This window comes from Poecilia reticulata, chromosome 14, assembly GCF_904066995.2.
Source record: "Poecilia reticulata chromosome 14, P_reticulata-male-v2, whole genome shotgun sequence".
Lineage (NCBI taxonomy): Eukaryota > Metazoa > Chordata > Actinopteri > Cyprinodontiformes > Poeciliidae > Poecilia > Poecilia reticulata.
The window spans coordinates 28,887,645-28,908,156 of record NC_088843.1 but is presented as its reverse complement, the minus strand read 5'-3'; the positions used below and the strand labels follow the sequence as shown (position 1 = coordinate 28,908,156).

General features: G+C 39.0%; 1 protein-coding gene across 1 annotated transcript in view; it reads left to right on the top strand.

Moving 5' to 3' along the window:
- Window positions 1-20,512, top strand: part of mybbp1a (MYB binding protein (P160) 1a) — a 45,631-nt gene that overhangs the window by 16,958 nt on the left and 8,161 nt on the right. The window contains exons 13-16 of the mRNA XM_081615902.1: window positions 1,036-1,185; window positions 3,801-3,997; window positions 4,794-4,928; window positions 5,094-5,190. Coding sequence (XP_081472028.1) covers window positions 1,036-1,185; window positions 3,801-3,997; window positions 4,794-4,928; window positions 5,094-5,190 — 579 coding nt within the window. The remainder of the gene's footprint in view (window positions 1-1,035; window positions 1,186-3,800; window positions 3,998-4,793; window positions 4,929-5,093; window positions 5,191-20,512) is intronic.

Genomic DNA, 20,512 nt, shown 5'->3' with positions numbered 1-20,512 from the left:
CCACGCCGGACACCGCATGCCAATATTTTGCCATAACTGAATATTAGATTAAGGCCAAGAGAATTAATTTTGATAAATCATCAATTGTCAACTAATTTAGTAATTAATTAATTGCTAACTGAAGTATGCAGACTCAAAAAGGGCATCTGCTGAAACAAAATATTCTGAGCATGTTTTGACTTAAAATTGCATGTTTTTAAGACAAAAACATGCAATTGTTTTTGTAAAATACATGTTACATTTAAGAAACAAACACTTTTGTCTACATATATTCATAACCAAACACCTGAAGTGGCATAGCTTTAGCTTTACGCGGTTCAAGATCACGAAGGATTGCTATGTTGTTGCATCGTAGGCAATAAAATGTTTTATTTTATATAAAAACATACATTTGATTTATTTGTTGTTTTTTTAATGTATTTCTAATATATTAAAAGCCTTAATGAAGATATGAGTATTTGCCGATTAGTCATCAGATAATCAATAAATGAATCAGTAACTAACTAAGACCACTTTAGTTGCAGCCCTAGAAATTGGAGAAAAAGGTATAACTTTTAGTCAGATGTAAAAAACCAGATTTACTGCTTGTGTGAATTTTTTCAGGAAGTGTTGCTGTGTTTTTCTGAAAGGTCTTGGACCCAGACAAGGAAGATGAGGAAGACGGCGCTGTAGTCGTCACTGACGACGGAAACAAAACACAAAAAGCTGAAGGTTGATGATGACGAGGAACAAGATGAAGACATGGAGGTTACAGACTTTCCCTCTTCTGTTGTTTCACACTTTACAGATTAGAGACTGATTTTACAAAAATATTTTATGGCTAGGATGATGAGTCAGAGAAGGCTCTGATGAGGAAGTGAGGGTGAGGAGGAGGAAAAGAGATGCAGGAGGGAGAAGTGGACCAAAACTTTCGCCTGAGCTGATGAAGGTCCTGCAGCAGCAGACGCTCTGGTGAGTGATCCAGTCAGCACTTCCTGTCTGGTTCCAAGTCCAAACCTCTTTATCTTATTTTAGTATAATATGCTGCTTATTTAGGCCACTGAGGAGGATGCCAGCAGCGAGGAAGACCTGGATGATGAAGCTATGATGCAGCTCGATAAGAGCTGTCAGCGCTGTTCTCAGAACAAAAGAAAGATTGAGGAAAAGAAAAATGAGAAGATGAAGCTGCAGAAAGAGAGGGGTCTGGTCCGGGACTTTAAGATGAAGTAATGGCCCTCAGCTAGAGCTGGCCAAGATGGCATCAAAACAGTCTTTTTTATACAACATCTGGTTTTAATATGTTTTCTTTTATGCTTATTTTCTAAAAGAAAAAAAAATTGCAAATGACAAAAAAAAAAATCAAGTGTTTTTTATTTCAATCATGTATTGAGATGATTGAAATAAAAAAAAGTTGTACGAACTACGAGAAATTAATCATATATTAGCAGAATTAAGATGCATTTACCAGAAGAAGTCTTAAAATTTCTAGAAAAAAAAAAAGGTTTCAATGAGGAAAAATAGCTTGCATAATTAATGTTTTGTTGGTTTATTGTTTTTCTTTCTTCTGCCAAAAACTGGATGACAAACTCTTCAGTCTGGTGCATTGGTCTTAAATAGACCCTTTTTTGAAGGACAATTTTGTTTAAACAGACATCAGATTTAAAATGTCTTCCAGTTCCAGTGCTAAATGTTAATGATCAATAATGTTCAATGTTCTTGCATTATTTTGCCATTACCATTATTACTAGAAAATGGTGTCAAAGCAATAATATTATTGTTTATCGCAATAACTTCTGTGACATTTATCACCCAGAATTTTTTATTTTTTTGTGACAGGCCTACTCATAATATTACGACTTATTCTGGTTATCTTCAGACTGTATCCTCATTTCATTATGATTGTTGTTGTGCCAATTATGTAGCAAAGAGTGAGAAAAACTGTTTCAAGAACCAGAGTAAGAATATATATCTTTATCAGTATTTAATTGGAAATCTTTATGAGTTTGAAGACTCTGCTGACTGAACCAGGAGAAAAAGAGCTTCAAGCAGAACACAGCACCCAGTTTTATACAAAAGGTTTCTAAATGTGGTGGTAGAGGCCGCGCTGGGTGAACTCGGGGAATCTCATCTGTTCAATGCGTTTCGATCTACTCCAGGCTTTGTTCAGTCAATTATCGGTTTATTCCATTTTAGATCATCATGCTTCAAACTTTGCAAGGACTGAACACAGACTGACCTGGCCAAACAATCACGGCACCAAAACACGGTCACAGAAACTGTGGCCACCCTGTGCACCCACCTCCTCATCCACACAAAGCCAGTAACCTTCCCATTCTTACTTGGTGATGGTGACAGTCACGCCTACATCGACACACCCACCACCCAAGTGTCAAAGCTTAATGTTCCTGTCATATCAATAATTACCGTATTTTCCGTACTATAAGGCACCTAAAAACCTTCAATTTCCTCAAAGCCAACAGTGCGCCTTATAATCCGTTGCGCCTTTATATAGCAAATACGGTAAGCAGCCGCCGACTTCATTTTCGCCCGTAGAAGAAGAAGTGCGCGGTGCATGCTGGATAGTTGTCAGACGCTGGTTTGTTAATAAAGTTGACTGACCTATCTACCTACCGACCTGATAATCAGGTCGTCTGCAGGTCATTAGCACACGTTCTCCACCAACATGCTGTGGGCGAACGGAGAAGGGTGACCATCGTCCGGCCACGCCCCGGCCCAGTCGCAGAAGGCTCTCCTCTTGGAGTCGGACTGTTTTGTTGACATTCTTCATGTCAACAAAGTGGCTTTAGACATTCATCCGGGAGCTTCGACTAGAGTTACCAAGGGACCAGCCCCAGTACATTTAAAGCCAGGGGGGTGGAGGGGGGAGAGACAGAGACTGCGGCGGCAGCCTGTCGGTTGGTCTGTGTACCAGAAAGCAGTTGGGCACATATTGCAACACCAACACCGTGAGTGAACAATGACTGGAGCAGCTACTATATAAAGAACTCGGGGTCCACTTCTTTATTATTACACATCCACATTTGTAGAGAATGGAACAAATCACGTCCCATATGGGTGCAACCCTAAACTGTAGCGTCTATTCTATGTGCATTATATATGAAAAAAGTTTTAAAATAGGCCATTCATTGAAGGTGCGCCTTATAGTGCGGAAATATAGTACTTATTTTATTCATATGGCTCTTAGTTTCATTCCATTCACATAGTTTGACAATCTACTTAATTACAAAACAGAAAAAATGCACATGTTCTTTCATAAGGGAAATTAAACATTCAAGGACATCTTGAGGGTGCAAACAAGAAACAATTGAATAACTTTATTGTAATGCAGAGTTCAGAGAAACAGTTTCAGAAGACTCATGAGTACGTTCATTACACAAGAATCATGACACTGTTATGCATTGATTCAGTCAGTAACCATAGTAATCTTAAGTGTTCTGTATTGATTTACTCATAATCATAGTATCCTTAAAATTTTCCACCATACTATTTGTAGTAATATGACTTCACCTTCACTTAAAAAAGAAAGAAAAGAAATATCTTAGTCAGACATTTGGTTGTAGAGTTGACCTGAATTCAACGTTTAAATAAATAGAAGCTGTAAAAGAAGCTTGTCAAACTAAATGGCAGCTCTGGGCGATCTGGCATCACACGTATGAAAATCCAAGAAGTGCACTGGCGAAACAAAGTACAGATTTTCCAAAATGAAATCTTAAAAAACTAAAATGATTTAATCAATAACATTGATTTATTGCCCAACACTAATCTCATTGGCTGGTTTAGATGCCTGGGACATGCAGTAGGGAAAACCTCTCTTATCACTGATAACATGTCCATTTCAGGTGTTGGACCTGGTTGAGGTGTTTGTGGCCCGGCAGGCCGGCAGCCCTCTCATTCTGGGTCTAGTGGAGCCGCTGCTAAACATCATCGACAGAGGAATGAGCTCTGGGAGTGAGCAGCAGGAGCAGGACTTCCTCCGCAGAGCAGCAGATATCTTCAGGTAGAAACCGTCTCATCAGGTTCTGATCAGGATTATAATAGTTTTGAGGTTTTCAATATAGTTACTTTATTCCATTGTGACTTTTTGTAAGTTTTAATTAGTTTCTAGAGTGTTTTGCTAATTCTTATTAGTCAAGTATTATTTAGTTTTAGTTTAGTTTTTGTACTTTTTCATATTTTGGTTAAATACAGATTTCAAAATATTGAGGATTAATTACATTGATTGGATAATTAATACTCAACAGAAGATATGATATGGATGGATGTGGCTACCCTTTTCATCAGAATAATCAACATATTTATTGATTACTAAAATAATCATTATTGCTGCCTCTAAGTAACAATGAAACAATTATTGTAGAAGTTTAAAGAGGACTTTTAAAAGAAAAAATACATTTTCTCTCATCAGGTATAACTGCTGGAAAGGGTAAATGTAATTTTATTTATACAGCACATTTTCAGCAACAAGGCAATATAAAACGCCTTACAGGAATTAAAAGGAAATACAAACAAAATAACAAACCAAAGGAAACAGCAAAATAAGAAAAATAATCTGATGTTGATCTAAATATGTAAACTAGGTGTTCCTGTTCAGGGTTGCTAAGAATCCTCTGGTCTAATTCCATTTCTGGGTTGGAGGAATAAGAGTCTAACAAGTATTTGCTAAGGTAGTTTTTCTGGATTCTAAATTTGTTCTAATCCCTGTTCTGTTGATGCTTCCCTTTGTTTGAAACTTTTGCAACTTTATAATTTAATAATCTAAAACCTAATTTGAACTTTTTCCTCCTCTTTTCCAGGAACCATTTGTGCAGGTCCAAAGTTTACTGCAGGACTGCCGGTGACAGGCAGGGGGAGCTCCACGACCTGCTGGACAAACTGATGAGCAAAGCCCGGAAACTGTCGGACTCCTCTCTGTGTCTGTACTACTTCAGGTATGAGGCTACAGAAATTGATGTTGAACTTTCTCACATGCCTCCCTTCATGTTTGTGAACGCTCCCACAAGGAAAAGCAGAGTTCACAGAGGAAAGCAGATTTTTTTATTATTATTTTTTACCTATTTATGTGAATTCATTGCTGATGTTATGTTTCCTTTCAGTGCGTCTCTTTATGTGGTGAAGGTGCTGCGTGGCGCTCCACCTACTGAGACCAAAGAGGAGCCTACAGCTGACGGAGCAGCAGCATCAGTAAATGATGTACGTATGTTTGCACACTTTGATCCAGTTCATGGTTGCATTTCACTTGTTGTGACATTTTCTCTGCAGGCGGCTGCTGCGTTTAGATTATAGGAACACATGGCGCTTCACCCAACATTCAGATGGTTTACTTGGTAGCAGGTGTTAGCAGCTGACACTTTCCACACTGCAAAAACACAAAATCGTACCCAGTATCTTTGTCTTGTTTCTAGTGCAATTATCTTATTACACTCAAAATGAAACAAAATTAAGTTAGAAATAAGTTAGTTTTGTTTTAAGTCAATAATTCCATAATATTGATTAAAAGTACTAATTACAAATGAAATAGTCTGGCAGTGGAACAAGACATTCCTACATTATAAGTTCAAAGGTTTTGTTCCACTAGCTCAACATTTCTCAACGGGAGCGTTCAGAGGACACCAGGATGCCCTGGCAGAAATATTTACAAAAGGGAGACGTTTGCTTGAGGTTAACTTTACAGCTTAGATTCACAACAATACCAGTTTAGACTTTGAGCTACATGCAAACAACTGTGATGTGTAACATTAAAACATGCTTGCAGCCAAGCATGTTTTAATACAGCATCGATGCAGCCCTGGCTCAGAGGACTTTAGCAGGGGGGGCATTGGTTTTCTTTGGGGGAGGGGCTTTTACTCTAATATAAATACATAAACAAGCCTTTATGTAACCTTTAAAATAAAAATAATTATGTTTATTTGTACAGAATAAATAATAAGGATGTAAACAGTGACATGTATAAAATGCTCAGAAAAACACGTTATGACATAATAACAATGGATTAAATAGTTGCAACAGCTGAAAAAGGTGGAGTGCAGAGGGAACAGATGGGGGATCTGAGAGCCCTACTGCATCAAATCAAGATAGGAATAATAGAAGTTGGCCTTGTTGAGGTAAAAAACCAAAAAACTTGCTTCCAGTCCAGGGGGAATCAGCTGACTTTGAGTCCAGGTCTCCATCGATGGCCACTCTTCTCTTCAGTGTTTCTTCTCTACAGCTCTGTGCTCCTGCCACTGCAGTATCAATTCAGACTTACACTGACTGATAGCCTTGCTGTGATTCACTTGTCAGTTGGTTATTCCAAAATTTATGGTATGTAGATTTTATACTTTGCCAGTGTGGTCATATCATAGCAACAACTTATATTGAAAATGTTTTAATGTCCAAATCCTTCCATCTGTAACACTATGGTTGAGAGCGTTCATTTTACAGAGCTAACATTCGTGCTTTAAGTGGTCCAGTATGCAATGGTCATACCATCGCTTTTAAACTTTACTTAGCAGTACACCAGGACTTTTTCTGCTGCTGTAACAGGTTTTATGTCAGTCTGGTATCCATAGAATGGAGCAGTGAAGTCATTTTAAATCAGGGCCTGAATGGAGAATTCGATGTTTAACAGTGAGGAGTTCAGCTCCGGCTGCACCACAGAAACTGACAGAAACACTGAAGACAAGAAGAGTTTTGATTGATACAGTTGCAGTACTAGCCGTGTTTTAATGTTCAGTTTAAACTGGTGTAGTTGTACATCTTTTATCTGGCAATTTTGTGCAAGATTTAGCAACTAAGTGTCACGAAATAACTCAGAAACATAAAAAGCTTAAAAAGTTTATTTATTTATTTTTTATTTTATCCGTTCTGATTAGCTGCTGTTATGGCTACAGAATGTCCATTGCATTTTTCTTTGACACCTATAAAAATAATTTCTATTCACACGGGGGATGGAGGGGTTGTTCTCTGGGAAACTAATAATTTAGTTATGTACTTTTCTGTAATGATTTTTATGATGAATACAGAAATATTAAATAAGCATCATAACAGCAACAATACAATAACATTCAGTGGAGGTAGCCTACATCTTATTTGATGGGGCGGTAAGAGACCCGGGTAACGGATAGAGGGAGCAGTGGCCCTAAAAGGTTGAGAACAAACCTTATTTCACTAATAAGCTTTCTTTTACTGATCTCTTATATCTTGCTGAAAAGTTATTTGTAAGTTAGATTTGTCTTATTTAAATGTCTTAACATATGTGCACTAGAAACTAGACGAAAATACTGTATTGACATGCGCTTTTCACATGTTCTTTGTAATATTTTTAGCGCAGATGCATCCTTTGCTGTGACTGATCAATCACTCACAATTGCTGATAAATGTTCTGCCAGTGATTGTGTAGCAACAAATTATTTCTTTACATGGAATTTCTTTTCCTATCTTGAATATATGTACACTTTCTAAAAATAATTCTAAATATTTTATTCTAATTATGCAAATGTAACCAAAATATATTATTTTGAAGATTTCACACATTTTAATTGGGAAAGAAGGCGAACATTGTGGAGAATGCTGTACATAACATGATGTTGCTAATTATTGTCCTCAGCCCAATATAAACTGCATAAATTGACAATAGAAACAGTTGCTGCTTCTCACGTTTTCGCAGTGACTTTACAGCTGAAGGATGAAGCTGCTGCCAGATGCCTTCAAAAGTGTCTGAAATGAATTGAAAATAATCTCATGAAAGGGGATCCTGACATTTTGGCATTAAAAGAAAAAATGTCTCCAGTGTTTTCAGTTAATTAGTTTATTATAAGCCAGAGATACAGCTTTTACTTCCCCAGGTTTTAAGGTATTTCTCTACAACAATGAAACAAATGTTTTAAGTGGTAGAAGAAAACTCTATTTAGTATATACATATTTTTTTACATTTTACCATCAAACACTGATTTGTCTAAAATGCTGAATTATTAAAGTTTAAGTAGAACATTATTTTGATCTATTTTCTAAATGAAACAGCATCTAGACTAGCGGTTCTCAACGTGGGCGGTACCGCCCCCAGGGGCGTTCAGAGGATGGCAGGGGCGCTGGGGACATTTTTACAAAAGGGGGCGCTGGGATGCCTTTGGGGGCGTTTGGTCAAAGGTAAACTTTACACCTTCAATACACAACAATTCCAGTTTAGACTTGAGCAACTTGGTAAAACTGTATTGTGTAACATTAAATCATGCTTGGCTGCAACTGTATGGATGGCAGCTCTTCTTCTATTCAGTGTTTGTTAGCTTCTGTTAGCTTCTTTGCGCAGCTCCGTTCTCCTGCTACTGGTAGCTAAAATCACGATACCCTCACTTTGTATCCCTCTGAAAAATGAACCCATTTAACTAAAGGAATAAAGAAATCCCTCCATGAGTGATACCACGATAGAGAGCGTTCATTTTATAGCGTTAACACGGTGCTGTAAGTGGTCCGGTATGAAACGGGGGTGATGGAACAACACAGCACTTTAAATTTCAATAATCAGAATGCAGAAATTGTTTCCGTTGTTTTAAAAGGTTTGTGTCAGTCTGCCTTTTCCCCATCGATACGCTTCCCAACCGCCCTGTAAAAAAAAGAACGACGCAAACATTGCGCAAAACTCTGAAACAGGAGAAGCGGGACATAAAACGGAGCGAAGAACTAGATGTGAATTATGGCATAAAACAGAGAATCCGACGCTGAACAGTGAAAATCAACACATGATGTGAAACACATGATGATTAGGAGGCGCAGCAGGTGATGAGTGAAGATTACTGATGGTCAATAAACGATAAAATAAATCTAGCAACTGAAAGAAACTAAAGTGGACATAGCAATAAACCAAGAGAGGATAAAACTAATCAAAGGAAACTAAATGGAAATGAATGAAGAACAAAATGCAAGAATAAACTAAGAAACTAAAGTAAATACAGAGGAATAAACTGGTATGGCAAGACCTTTCGAGCAATAATTAATACAGAGACTGGATGGCAAGAATAAACAGACACTATTTCCAGATAAAAGGTAAAATAATATTGTTGAAGTGTCATGGGTTTGTTTAGACCACATCTAGTACTGAGAATAATATATCTTACAGACCATAACAGTAAAGAACTGATCACTTATTTATGTTTTAATTAGATTTGATATATTATTTCTTCAATATTATTTTCATGTCAGTGTTAATGTCATGAGGCTGATGACTCCATGACACTTTCAATTGACTCATTAGGATTTGATTAAGAACCAGATTTGTTCTTTGTAATTTCTGTCCAGTAAAACTATTAATCTATAATCAATAGACAGGTCTATATAAGATATAATCCATGTTTCTGTCTCATATTTCTATGGCATTAAAAGGATCTGGAACTTTAGTTTTCCACTGAAAGCTCTGGTTTGCACATTAAATGCCATGTGGGTGAAGTTTTATGGATGATACTCTGATGTCCCGTTCTCCTGAAGGCAGCACAGAGCTGCACCACCAGAAACTGACAAACACTGAAGAGAAGAAGAGTTATGATTAATGTAGTTACAGTTCTATCCATGTTTTAATGTTGCAGAGCTCAGTCGTTTTGCAAATAGATCAAAGTTTAAACTGGCATGTTGAACATCTTTTATCTGGTCATTTTGTGGAAGATTTAACTAGAAAATGGCAAAGAACAAGAATATTTTTCCACTCTGATTGGCTGCTGTTGGCCTACAGATTTTAACTTGAATGTTCATTGCATTTTTCGTAGACACCTGTATTATTTTTATATTATTTTCATTATTTTGATGATAAATACAGAAACAAGCACAAAATCAAAATATCTACAATAGTAATGATAATATTAAAGCTCCGCGGAGCCTCAAGCGGCCCGAGCAGCCAAGCGCCGCTCCGGCCTATAGCCACCGCGGGGGACCCAGCACCGCCGCCCGCCTGCCACCGCGTACCTTTTCGCACAGTTCAGGTGCACGTCCGCCAGGCAGTTCGCACCGTTCAGTTCGGCATGGTTCCCTGGCGACACACCACAAATTTCGTGCAGATCGGTCGATGTAGAGAGGAGATATTGATGATGGATAGTCTAGGGGCGCTGTAGAGTAAAATCACAATTCAAAGCCATTGGGCTCTTTAGCATTGAGCACAGGTCAAACGTATCCAGTTTGGTTCCAATCGGAAGATGCGTTTTGATTCAGAGACAATTCTATGCATATGGCGAAGGACAGCCAGTTAGCCACGCCCCATGAGTCAGAGTTCATCATCACAGTTCCTCATCAGGTCATATAATTTCAGGTGTTAGAAGATTAATTCCATATGTATTACTCAGTAAAATAAGACATACAGTAGAAAAAACAGGTGACTTCAAGTCAAAAGTGGGCGGACCTAAGGTTGCGTCATCATCTGACCATGAGAATGTAATGAGGGTTGGTCAGTATTGAGACATAGGAAGTCTGAAGCAGCTGTGACCTTTATGTGGAAGTTATGTCACTTTGATGTTTTATGGCGAATAGTCAGTTTGGCACTTAGCCACGCCCACATTGCTTTGACATACAAAAATTCCTGTGATAACTTTAGACCTTTAATGTCTGAACTCTCTGCTCACTGAGTTTGAAGTCTGTATGTCAAACGCTATAGGAGGAGTTCGAACAAATATGACGTCTCTGAAAAACAGCAAATGGCGGCTTTGATCCAAAATGGCCGACTTCCTGTTGGGTTTGGACCATGGCTCCAGGAGACTTTTTTGTAGGTCTTGACAATATATACAAGTGTACCAAGTTTCATAATTCTAGGTTAAATAATGGCTTGGGCTGATTATTTAAAATCTTCAAGGGGGCGCTGTTGAGACATTAGGCCACGCCCACAAAAAATTACACTGGATTCCTGTCGAGGGGCCCACAAGTATCAAACCTAGTGAGTTGGTGCAGCTGGGCTTTAAACTGTGGAATTCAAGGCCAAACGTAAGGAGACGGCGTTAAAGGTCACTTCGCCATGCCACCACGCCCACCTGCTGCATCCAAACCAAACGGGGTTGGACACCCTGACACACCAACATGTCTTCTGTCTGTCGACAGTGTTTCATGTTGATTAGGTCAAAGGGGTCAGATAGTGAACGTTCGCAGTAAAACATGACACTTCCTGTTCTAAGGGGCGTGGCTTAGGTAATCTCAAATTTCACAACTGGGTGTCGTAGGTCATCCAAAGGTGATCACACACAGAAAGTTTGGTGGCTCTGTGAGTTTATTTGTAAGAGATATAACAGTTTATTACATTCTGGTGAGTCGGTGAACTTTGACCCCTGGAACGACCCCTTCAGCATGCTCGAAAACTCACGAATTTGATAACTTTGAATCGGCCATGCCTTATGAACAATCTGACCAAGTTTGAAGCCGATCGATCGAAATCCCTAGGAGGAGTTCGATCAAATGCCATGTCTGTAAACGGCCAAATGGGCTCAAAATCGGAACTTCAATCCAAAATGGCCGACTTCCTGGATACTTGCACTATGACATTAATTGTAAATTCTGAGTGTCTTGGGGAGCTCTACAACTGTACCAAATTTCAAGTCTCTACGATAAAGTAAGTGAATAGGAAAGGGTCTTTTGAACGTTGCTAGGGGGCGCCATTGAGCAGTTTCTTGTGCGATTTTTGCGATGACTTTAAAATACGTAAATTTTCACCAATCTCTATGCGCCCGCCAAGTTTGGTGAGTTTTGAATATGATAAAGCCCCCAAAAAGCCAATTATTTTACGTTAGAATCATAATTAAAGCTCCGCGGAGCCTCAAGCGGCCCGAGCAGCCAAGCGCCGCTCCGGCCTATAGCCACCGCGGAAGACCCAGCACCGCCGCCCGCCTGCCACCGCGTACCCTTTCGCACAGTTGAGGCGCGCGTCCGCCAGGCATTTGCACCGTTCAGTTCGGCATGGTTCCCTGGCGACACACCACAAATTTGATGAAGATCGGTCGATGTACAGAGGAGATATTGATTATGGGATAGTCTAGGGGGCGCTGTAGAGTAAAATCACAATTCAAACCTGATGGGCTCTTTAGCATTGAACACAGGTCAAACGTATCCAGTTTGGTTCCAATGGGAAGATGCGTGTGTGATTCAGACAGTTATATGCATAGGGCGAAGGACAGACAGTTGGCCACGCACCCATGAGTCAGAGTTCATCCTCACAGTTCATCATCAGGTCATATTATGTCAGGTGGTAGAAGATTAATTCCATATGTATTACACAGTAAAAATAAGACATACAGTAGAAAAAACAGCTGAATTCCTGTAAAAAGTGGGAGGAGCTAAGGTTACGTCATCATCTGACCATGAGAATGTAATGAGGGTGGGTGAGTACGGAGACATAGAATGTCTGAAGCAGCTGTGACCTTGTATGTGAAAGTTATTCCACTTTGATGTTTTATGGTGAATAGTCAAAGTTTTGCACTTTCCCACACCCATATACTTTTACATACAAAATTTCCTGTGATAACTTTAGACCTTTAATGTCTCAACTCTCTGCTGACTGAGTTTGAAGTCTGTATGTCAAACGCTGTAGGAGGAGTTCGATCAAATACGACGTCTGTGAAAAACAGCAAATGGCGAATGTAATCCAAAATGGCCGACTTTCTGTTGGGTTTGGACCATGGCTCCAAGAGGCTTTTTTGTAGGTCCTGACACGATACACAAGTGTACCAAGTTTCATAATTCTAGGTTAAAGAATGGCTTGGGGCTGATTATTTAAAATCTTCAAGGGGGTGTTGTTGAGACATTAGGCCACGCCCACAAAAATAACACTGGATTCCTGTCGAGGGGCCCACAAGGATCAAACCTAGTGAGTTTGGTGAAGCTGGGCTTTAAACTGTGGAATTCAAGGCCAAAAGTAAGGAGACAGCGTTAAAGGTCACTTCGCCACGCCACTACGCCCACCTGCTGCATCCAAACCAAACGGGGTTGGACACCCTGACACACCAACATGTCTTCTGTCTGTGGACACAGTTTCATGTTGATTAGGTGAAAGGGGTCAGATAGTGAACGTTCGCAGTAAAACATGACACTTCCTGTTCTAAGGGGGCGTGGCTTAGGTAATCTCAAAATTTCACAACTGGGTGTTGTAGGTCATCCAAAGGTGATCACACACAGAAAGTTTGGTGGCTCTGTGAGTTTATTTGTAAGAGATATAACAGTTTATTACATTCTGGTGAGTCGGTGAACTTTGACCCCTGGTACGACCCCTTCAGCATGCTCGAAAACTCACGAATTTGATAACTTTGAATCGGCCATGCCTTATGAACAATCTGACCGAGTTTGAAGCCGATCGATCGAAATCCCTAGGAGGAGTTCGATCAAATGCGACGTCTGTAAACGGCCAAAATGGGCTCAAAATCGGAACTTCAATCCAAAATGGCCGACTTCCTAGGATAGTTGCACTATGACATTAATTGTAAATTCAGAGTGTCTTGGGGAGCTCTACAACTGTACCGAATTTCAAGTCTCTACGATAAAGTAAGTGAATAGGAAAGGGTCTTTTGAAAGTTGCTAGGGGGCGCCCTTGAGCCGTTTCTCATGCGATTTTTGCGAGGACCTTAAAATACGTAAATTTCACACGGGCTCTATGCGCCCGCCAAGTTTGGTGAGTTTTTGAATATGATAAAGCCCCCAAAAAGCCAATTCATTTGGCACAAGAATAATAATAATAATAATTAAAGCTCCGCGGAGCCTCAAGCGGCCCGAGCAGCCAAGCGCCGCTCCGGCCTATAGCCACCGCGGGGACCCAGCACCGCCGCCCGCCTGCCACCGCGTACCCTTTCGCACAGTTGAGGCGCGCCTCCGCCAGGCAGTTCGCACCGTTAATTTCGGCATGGTTCCCTGAGGACACACCACAAATTTGGTGCAGATCGGTCGATGTAGAGAGGAGATATTGATGATGGGATAGTCTAGGGGGCGCTGTAGAGTAAAATCACAATTCAAACCCGTTGGGCTCTTTAGCATTTAGCACAGGTCAAACGTATCCAGTTTGGTGCCAATCGGAAGATGCGTGTGTGATTCAGAGACAGTTATATGCATATGGCGAAGGACAGACAGTTGGCCACGCCCCCATGAGTCAGAGTTCATCCTCACAGTTCATCATCAGGTCATATTATGTCAGGTGGTAGAAGATTAATTCCATATGTATTACTCAGTAAAAATAAGACATACAGTAGAAAAAACAGCTGAATTCCTGTTAAAAGTGGGCGGAGCTAAGGTTACGTCATCATCTGACCATGAGAATGTAATGAGGGTTGGTCAGTAGTGAGACATAGGAAGTCTGAAGCAGCTGTGACCTTGTATGTGGAAGTTATGTCACTTTGATGTTTTATGGTGAATAGTCAAAGTTTGGCACTTAGCCACGCCCACATGCTTTGACATATAAAAATTCCTGTGATAACTTTAGACCTTTAATGTCTCAACTCTCTGCTTACTGAGTTTGAAGTTTGTATCTGAAACGCTGTAGGAGGAGTTTGATCAAATATGACGTTTGTGAAAAACAGCAAATGGCGGATTTTATCCAAAATGGCCGACATCCTGTTGGGTTTGGACCATGGCTTCAAGAGAGTTTTTTGTAGGTGTTGACAAGATAAACAAGTGTACCAAGTTTCATAATTCTAGGATAAAGCATGGCATGGGCATGATGATTTAAACTCCTCTAGGGGGCGCTGTTGCGACATTAGGCCACACCCACAAAAATTACACTGGATTCCTGTCGAGGGGCCCACAAGGATCAAACCTAGTGAGTTTGGTGCAGCTGGGCTTTAAACTGTGGAATTCAAGGCCAAACGTAAGGAGACGGCGTTAAAGGTCACTTCTCCACGCGGCCACGCCCAGCTGCTGTATCCAAACCAAACGGGGTTGGACACCCTGACACACCAACATGTCTTCTGTCTGTGGACACAGTTTCATGTTGATTAGGTGAAAGGGGTCAGATAGTGAACGTTCGCAGTAAAACATGACACTTCCTGTTCTAAGGGGCGTGGCTTAGGTAATCTCAAAATTTCACAACTGGGTCTCGTAGGTCATCCAAAGGTGATCACACACAGAAAGTTTGGTGGCTCTGTGAGTTTATTTGTAAGAGATATAACAGTTTATTACATTCTGGTGAGTCGGTGAACTTTGACCCCTGGAACGACCCCTTCAACATGCTCGAAAACTCACGAATTTGATAACTTTGAATCGGCCATGCCTTATGAACAATCTGACCGAGTTTGAAGCCGATCGATGGAAATCCCTAGGAGGAGTTCGATCAAATGCGACGTCTGTAAACGGCCAAAATGGGCTCAAAATCGGAACTTCAATCCAAAATGGCCGACTTCCTAGGATAGTTGCACTATGACATTAATTGTAAATTCTGAGTGTCTTGGGGAGCTCTACAACTGTACCAAATTTCAAGTCTCTACGATAAAGTAAGTGAATAGAAAAGGGTCTTTTGAAAGTTGCTAGGGGCGCCCTTGAGCCGTTTCTTGTGCGATTTTTGCGCGGACCTTAAAATACGTAAATTTTAAACGGGTTCTATGCGCCCGCCAAGTTTGGTGAGTTTTTGAATATGATAAAGCCCCCAAAAAGCCAATTCATTTGGCACAAGAATAATAATTAAAGCTCCGCGGAGCATCGAGCGGCCCGAGCAGCCAAGCGCCGCTCGGCCTATAGCCACCGCGTGGTCCCAGCACCGCCTTCCCAGAGCCACCGCTGATGCTCTGACGGAGCAGCCGAACCGACCCTCCTTGAATTACTCAGTGTGTCATGTTTGGCATTGCTCACAGACAATGCACAAAAATATGTTGCAGATTGGCTGCAGCAAGTAGATCAGGGGTCACCAACCTTTTTGAAACTGAGAGCTACTTCATGGGTACTGAGTCATACAATGGGCTACCAGTTTGCCACTCTCTTCTGAAATAACAAATTTACTCAGTTTGCCGTTAGTTATATATTATCAATAATGATTAATGATACTTATCCATGAGAATACTCATCCATGAGAAGACACTGATCACGTTAATTATCTCACAATAATTAGCAATGAAAACAAGGTGGGAAACAAATATCAATATTCAGCACTTTATCTCTTTTAATCTCAGTAATTGGGTGATTCTTTTTTTCGGCAACATTTCGGCCTCAGGATTTTTGAAAAAAAAAAGTATTTTAAGTTGTGAATATTTGTTACAACACTGACATGTTTAACAATAAGAAATTAATAATGGGCAAGCACAGGATTGGATAAATTAATTATTACATGTGGGGTTTTTTCACCATTGTCTCTGAATGTGTTCCACCCTTTTATGAACATTTACATGTGGACCACAAATAGTTAAACATTTAAATTGAAAAAATAATGAATTTTTCTTAGAAAGAGGGTGTCCCTTTTACTATATAATATGTTTTTTATTGAAATTGTCACACATCATGAAGTTACAAATCATTTATGACTGTATTGTAAAGAAAACCCTGTTTTTTTACTCATTATTACTGACATCATAGAATATATTGGTAATTTCAAAAACTTAGACCAATATTTGCAATTATTGGTCTTCAACTCCCAACATGGCTCAGAAAAATCCACAGTACTTAATGTTTCTGTAACAATATTTAATAAAAACATGTGTGGAATGGAACATAACATGGTGGATTGTCCCATAACAGGGTGGAAAATAAAAGTATTTGATTCTAAAATCTGATGATTTTCATTATTAGTTGAAGGATTCCTAACAGGGTGGAACTTTAAGCTTTACATATACAGGTTTAACATATTTAAGATAAGAAAAAGTACAGAGACGGTGATTGTTGAAGCTCACTTTGTTTTCCATGGTTGAACTCACATCAAAACCAATTGATGTCACTTACATTAAATGGTTTTTAAGGAATTTTAGACTTTTTGAATGCAGAAATGAAACATCCTAACAGGGTGGAAAGTTAGTACTGGCACATGTATAAGATGAAGAAAATATCAAATGAGAAAATGGTTTCAGTAGATTAAATTGCATATTAAAATAAGGTGTACTCCAGTCAATCAACTTATTGAAGAAAAACATAAATATAAAAATATATTTTATAGTTTAAATGTCATGAGGAAGTCTATTACGCTGCACTGGTCAAACATGAAATTGAACATGTTCGTCAACAAAAGGTGTGTAAAGAACAAAATATTTGAAAGGCATTTCGTTTATATTTGAATAATGACAAACATCTAAATGTATAATTAAAATACTTTGTTGTAAATATTTGGCACATTTTACAAAAATTAATAGTAAGCAAAACATGGGGACATGGAATGTTGCCGCAAAACAATCACCCAACTGTTACATTTTTAGATAACCACTTACATCTCTACATTTCATAGGAAAAATATCCAATTTTCACTAGCCACTCAAACAATTTTTTCAACAAATCATGAACTATGTTGCACCATGCTTCAAAAAGTTATCAATTATGTAATGTTAAAGAAAAATCAACTTACATATTTTAAAAAAAATCTTGTCACATTTTGAACTCATGACCAAATCTGCTGCATTTTTAATAAAATTGTAACTGTTATATGTCATGAACACACTTTTAAATTGAACACAAGCTAGCTAACCTTCAACAGAATAACAAACCTTTAATGACTAAATCTAACATTATGCTTTTTAAATTTTACTGAATAAACATTTTTCACAATCTTTCCTAACAATCTTTCCACTGTCCAACGGCGCAACAAGTAACCAAGCAGAAGGAGCATCGTGACTGTTTTTATCCTCCCTCCCACTGCAATGTTTGCCATTATATAGGAGACGAAATCAATTAGCAATGAGCATGCTATGTGTTCATACGTTCAACTTTTACTTATTCAGCGATTAAATAAATGTGTGTGTATATATATATATATATATATATATATATATATATATATATATATATATATATATATATATACACACACACACACACATTTATTTAATATCTGATATATATATAAGATATTATATATCTGATATATATATAATATTATATATATATATATATATATATATATATATATATATATATATATATATATATATATATAAACAAATAAGGGCTCTAAGTGAGGTTTCAGTCCTTAGGAATTAGTAAAGATCCGTCCAGAAGAATCAGATCGTTCCTGAATGTTATATCACTATATTGCAGACTTTGGTCACAGCGTTGTCCCATATATGCGACACCTCAGTCAACACCGTATAATTCAGCGCATAGTGACAACTTTTTTTAATCAGATGCAACATTTGTCTCTGTACAGCTAGCTTAGCTAGCATCACGTCCACAGATATTACCTTTCTTTAAGCTATCCTTCCAAGTGACGCTAAAAGTTGGACGAAGTCCCCGCCGTCTGTGAAAGCGAAGCGCTGCTGATTTTACATGTCGCCATATATTTTGATTTATGCAGCGCATTTATATTACTGATGATTAGGCAGCTTCACCCGCTCAGAGGAAACCACTGCGCATGTCTTGGAGCTCCGCGTGCGAGTAAAGGTGGAGCCGATGGGTGACAACAGACACTACGTCACGTTATTGCTGGGATTTTACGGCGCCACCTTAAATCCCTGAACTTCACATTTTAACGGAAGAAAAGAGCAACGCGACTTGGATGTAACGAGTAACGCGACACTTTGTAGAAATGTAGTGAAGTAGAAAGTACATATACTTACTGTAAAATGTAATGGAGTAAAAGTAGAAAGAACCCATTATTAAATCTACTTAAGTACAGAAACACGAAAACTACTTAAGTACAGTACTTCCCACCACTGTTTACAGCAGCGCTCCCTGCTGCAGCCCGCAACATCTCATGCAGATTAGCCAATGTAGAGAGGAGATATAGCTATTTGATTAACCGAAGGGGGGAAGTGGAGTCAAGTTATAATCTAATGCTGGGGTCTTTAGAGGTTCACTGAAGTCAGCCATAAATATCTGGTGGAAATCACATGAAGTCTGGTTGATTTAGAGACGATCGTTGACATGGCTGGTATTGCTATTTGCTAATAAGGCACGCCCACATGCTTCAGCTAGCAGCCGAAGCATGTGGCTTCGGCTGCTAGCTGAAGCCACATGCTTCAGCTGAAGCACACTTGAAATCAGCAGTTGGAAACGGGGGGGTGACATCACCATTAGAGATGGGGTTTTTTTTTACTGAGTAAAAAACTGAGTAAAAAACTGAGTTTTTTACTCAGTTTTTTACTCAGTTTTCAGTTTTTTACACAGACTCAGTTTGTGTTTTACACAAAATGAGTCTGTGTAAAACACAGACTCAAAACTGAGTCTGTGTAAAACTCAGTTATACACAGAGTTGATCATCATGTCATTTTATATCAATTAGCACAGCATTGAACCCATTTGAGTCAGAGTAAATGTAAGACTACAGAGATGGTGTCAGTTGAAGCTCACTTTGTTTTCCATGGTTGAATTCACATCAAAACCAATTGATGTCACTTACATTAAATGGTTTTTGTGGAATTTTAGACTTTTTGAAGGCAGAAATGAAACATCATAACAGGGTTTAAAGTTAGTACTGGGACATGTATAATATGAAGAAAATATCAAATGTGAAAATGGTTTCAGTAGATTAAATTACATATTAAAATAAGATGTAGTCCAGTCAATCAATATATAGTTTAAAAGTGATTAAAAAGTCTATTACACTGCACTGGGGACACATGAAAATGAACATGTCAGTCAACAAAAAGATGTGTAAAGAACAAAATAATATTTAAAAGGCATTGTGTTTATATTTGAATAATGGTAAACATCTAATTCCATCCATTTTCCTGCACCCTTGTCCCTTAGTGGGGTTGGGAGGGCTGCTGGTGCCCAACTCCAGCTGGCGTGCAAACATCTAAATGTGTAATTAAAATACTTTGTTGTTCAGTTGTTTCAGTGGCTACCTGTATTAGCTGTTTGCAAGTTTTCCTGCCGGTGTTGCCCGTACTGGACTGTGTTTGAGCTTCTCTTTATTAATTTATAATAAACATCATCATCATCACCTGGGTCTCAGTGTTCATCCTCACCACCAACAACCACAAATCATGACAGTTTAAGTTTTGGGAGAATGTATGTGCATCTGAACAGCTTCATTGATACTTTATCTTGTCACTTGTGTTGACATTAGCTACATTGTGTTCACAGCAGCGCTCCCTGCTGCAGCCCACAACATTTCATGCAGATTAGCCAATGTAGAGATAAGATACAGCTTTTTGATTAGCCTAGGGAGTGAAGTGAAGTCAAGTTATAATCCAATCTTTAGAGGATCACCACAGTCGATCATAGAAAATCTGGTGCAAATCACATGAAGCCTGGTTGATTTAGAGATGATTTTAGACATGGCTGGTATTGCTATTTGCTAATAAGGCACGCCCACATGCTTCACTTGGCAGCCAACATACACATAGTTCATCATCATGTCATTTTATATCAATTTGCACAGCACTGAACCCATTTGAGTCAGAGTAAAAGCAAGACTTCCGGCAGACAAAAACAGGTGACTTCCTGTTGGAGAGGGGCGTGG